This window comes from Arachis duranensis, chromosome 3 (assembly GCF_000817695.3).
Source record: "Arachis duranensis cultivar V14167 chromosome 3, aradu.V14167.gnm2.J7QH, whole genome shotgun sequence".
Lineage (NCBI taxonomy): Eukaryota > Viridiplantae > Streptophyta > Magnoliopsida > Fabales > Fabaceae > Arachis > Arachis duranensis.
The window spans coordinates 131937030-131940187 of NC_029774.3; the positions used below are offsets into that span (position 1 = coordinate 131937030).

The 3158-nt window shown below is 36.1% G+C and overlaps 1 protein-coding gene across 1 annotated transcript; it reads left to right on the forward strand.

The window, feature by feature from the left end:
- The first annotated feature begins 625 nt into the window (after window positions 1-625).
- On the forward strand, window positions 626-2748 carry LOC107482058 (protein BASIC PENTACYSTEINE2). The gene is made up of 2 exons (XM_016102438.3): window positions 626-820; window positions 1556-2748. Exon 2 carries the CDS (start codon window positions 1561-1563, stop codon window positions 2386-2388), a length of 828 nt encoding a protein of 275 aa, XP_015957924.1. The 5' UTR covers window positions 626-820; window positions 1556-1560; the 3' UTR covers window positions 2389-2748.
- Window positions 2749-3158: the final 410 nt, after the last annotated feature.

A 3158-nucleotide genomic window follows, 5' to 3' on the forward strand; every position in this document is an offset into this window, starting at 1 on the left:
AGCTTCATATGGCAACCCGTAAAGAAATGGCATTGAAAAAGAGCTTCGCTTGTAGTTTTCAAGAAGAATATAAAATGAAACATTTTCCGCTTTATATAAAAAAACTTTTTGAAATTAGATCTTATATTAGATATAGAAAATTAGGTATGCTATAATTGTGTTATATTTAGTAAAAGGATCTCAGCAAATATTAATAGCATTTAAATTAAAAAGATACATAGAGATATAGTGTGTATAACAAAGTTTTATTTAAACTTTTTATGTGTATAAAAATTAAGAAAATAATATTTATATTATTTTTGTGAACACTAGTTTTGTACATATTTTTAATGATATGAAAAATTTATTACTTATTTTTAATACTAAAAATAAAAAATAAATAAAAAATTGTATAAAAAAATTACATATAAATGGATGTGGTTAACTTTATGTGAAGTTGATATTTGAGAGCCGTTAAATAATTTAATTGATTAGTTTTAATCTAACAGCTCTATCAACTTTACGGAAGTCGACTTTACCTGTTCACCTTACATATAATATTATTCTATATTTATATTTATTATAAATTAAATTTAACATAATATAGTGGCCATCGGGAACCCTATTTTTTAGATCCGATTTCTCTCTCTCTCTTTCTCGTTCACGTTCAGATTGTTTTAGTTTGGTGATTCTCTTTCCTCTCTTCGCACTCTCTCTCTCTCCTCTCTCTTTCTCTTTCTCTTTCTTCTCTTTCTCTTTCTCTCTCTTTCAGATTTCTGTCTCTCTCATCTTTCTCTCTCCAGCAAGGGCCAAACCCTAAAGAGCCGTTTGCACCCACCAAGTAAGTTTTCTCTCTCCTCTCTCTTCTCTCTTCTCTCTCTCTCTCTCTCTCTCTCCTTTAAAATTTGAATAGATAGATGGGGTCCTTCATCAACCGTCGAACCCTCTCATTCCTTTTTGCATCCTTATAAATATTCTGTTATATGAATTTTCCTTTTTAGTATTTTGGATTTTCTTTGCCGTTATAAGCTAGATCTCCTATTCAAGTTCTCACAATTTTGGAACCCTAGTTCTGATTGTTGGTTAGCTCAAATGGGAATTGGGGATCTGCGCCAGATGCTATGCTTTTGTGTGTGTTCTGTTTTGTTCTCGGGAAAATGTAGGGACCACAGGGACCTTCAGATCGTGAGTTTTCATCTTTGTGGTGATTCAAAATCGAGCAAGTTCCCGAGTTCTTCACTCGGAAATGCTAAATCTAGATTTGTCTGAGCGTGATTTGGTAATTTAGCTTTGATAATGTCGGAGAGTTTCAATATTTTGTCGAACCAAATTGTGTGGGTGTTCCACTTAGAAGGCAAGATCTATTTGGGTCCATTGCTTTTGTTTTTCCCCCTCTCTGTGCTTGTTGGTGTCGATTTATTTTCTGAGGTTCAGCTCATGGACTTTGAAAAGTGCTTCCAGTTTATGTTTCCGTGTAATGGTGGTATGCTAAGGCTTTAATGATGTACACTGAAAAAAGAAGCAAAAGACAGTTTTGAAACTTCATGATCTTTTTGTTTCTTTCCTCTTTGTGTAGTTGTCATGGATGATGATATGTTGAACATGACCAATTGGGGATACTATGAACCCTTCAAAGGAGGGCATCTTGGCCTGCAGCTCATGCCTGGTATGACAGATCGTGACACAAAACCATTTATGCCTGGTCGTGATCCAACTATGTTAGTTAATACAAATGGAACCTTTCACCCTCGAGACTGTGTAGTTTCCGAAGCACAAATGCCAATCAACTATGTGAGGGATAGTTGGATAAGCCAGCGAGATAGGTTTTTCAATATGCAGCCTACCAATCCCAATTATCCTGTTCTTCCGGAAACTTCAGCCGCCCCAACACAAATTACACAGCCACCTGATACATCAAGAGATGAGAAGGCTGATATAGTTGAAGAAACAGTGCAAAAGGAAGGAGTCCAACCAAGGAAACGGCAGGGTAGGGTTGCCTCAACAACTCCAAAAGCGAAGAAACCAAGGAAGCCGAAGGATAACAGCAATGCTCCTGTCCAAAGATCGAAGCCCATGAAGACAATTGAGTTTGTAATAAATGGAATTGATATGGATATTTCCAGTTTACCCATTCCAGTTTGTTCATGTACCGGGACTCCGCAGCAGTGTTATCGCTGGGGATGTGGAGGATGGCAGTCTGCTTGTTGTACTACAAATGTGTCGACATATCCATTGCCAATGAGCATGAAACGACGTGGGGCAAGGATAGCTGGACGGAAAATGAGCCAGGGTGCTTTTAAGAAGGTATTAGAGAAACTAGCAGCCGAAGGCTATAATTTTGGTAACCCAATTGACCTGAGGAATCACTGGGCTAGACATGGCACCAACAAATTTGTCACTATCAGGTAGTTAGGTGCTTCTGAGACCCATGACCTCTGGTCTGTTTAACTTGTATATAACACCTGTGTTGAGTTATTTCACACAGATGTTGAGTTATTTGTTCTCAGTTATCTAAGAATGTCTTGGTATGGTACTTCTACCTGAAATTTGAACATTCCATTTCTTTTGTTCTTTTACCATCTTCTTCTTATGTGACAAGGGATGGCTATGTTGGTATGGCATTAACATTTATGTAGATGATCTTTTACTAGATCGACTATTTTTGGGTAATACTCATTCACATTTTAATTGTATTTGCTCAAGTTGTTGACTAATGTTATGATCTTTGTTTTAGATTTGTTACTATTAACAATGAATTATAGTTTCATATTTAGTTTGTCCTAAAGGTTCATTAATCATATGCTGATTGTGCTTTTTTTATTTAACCAATCAGTTTTGTAGTTGCATAGGATCTTGATAGCAATACTTTCACTTAACTGCTTGAGACGTGTACCCCATTTAGACTTCTTTTATCTCGGTTAGAGTTCTAGCACAACATGCTTTTCCTTTTTCGGATCTTCAGATCTTACATCTATGATGTATAATCTCAAGTGAAAGTTTAATCTTTAGTGAGTGTATAATCCGCCAAATATTCCATGCCTCTGTGTTGTAGCAGAATGAGATGAAAAAATCAGTACAAGGTAGACATGATTCAATCCCAGTGATTTTTAGCTGTCAATGCAATGTAACGACTCCATATGTTTTGCTGGCTCTTATTATTAGTACAGCCGTACAGGATT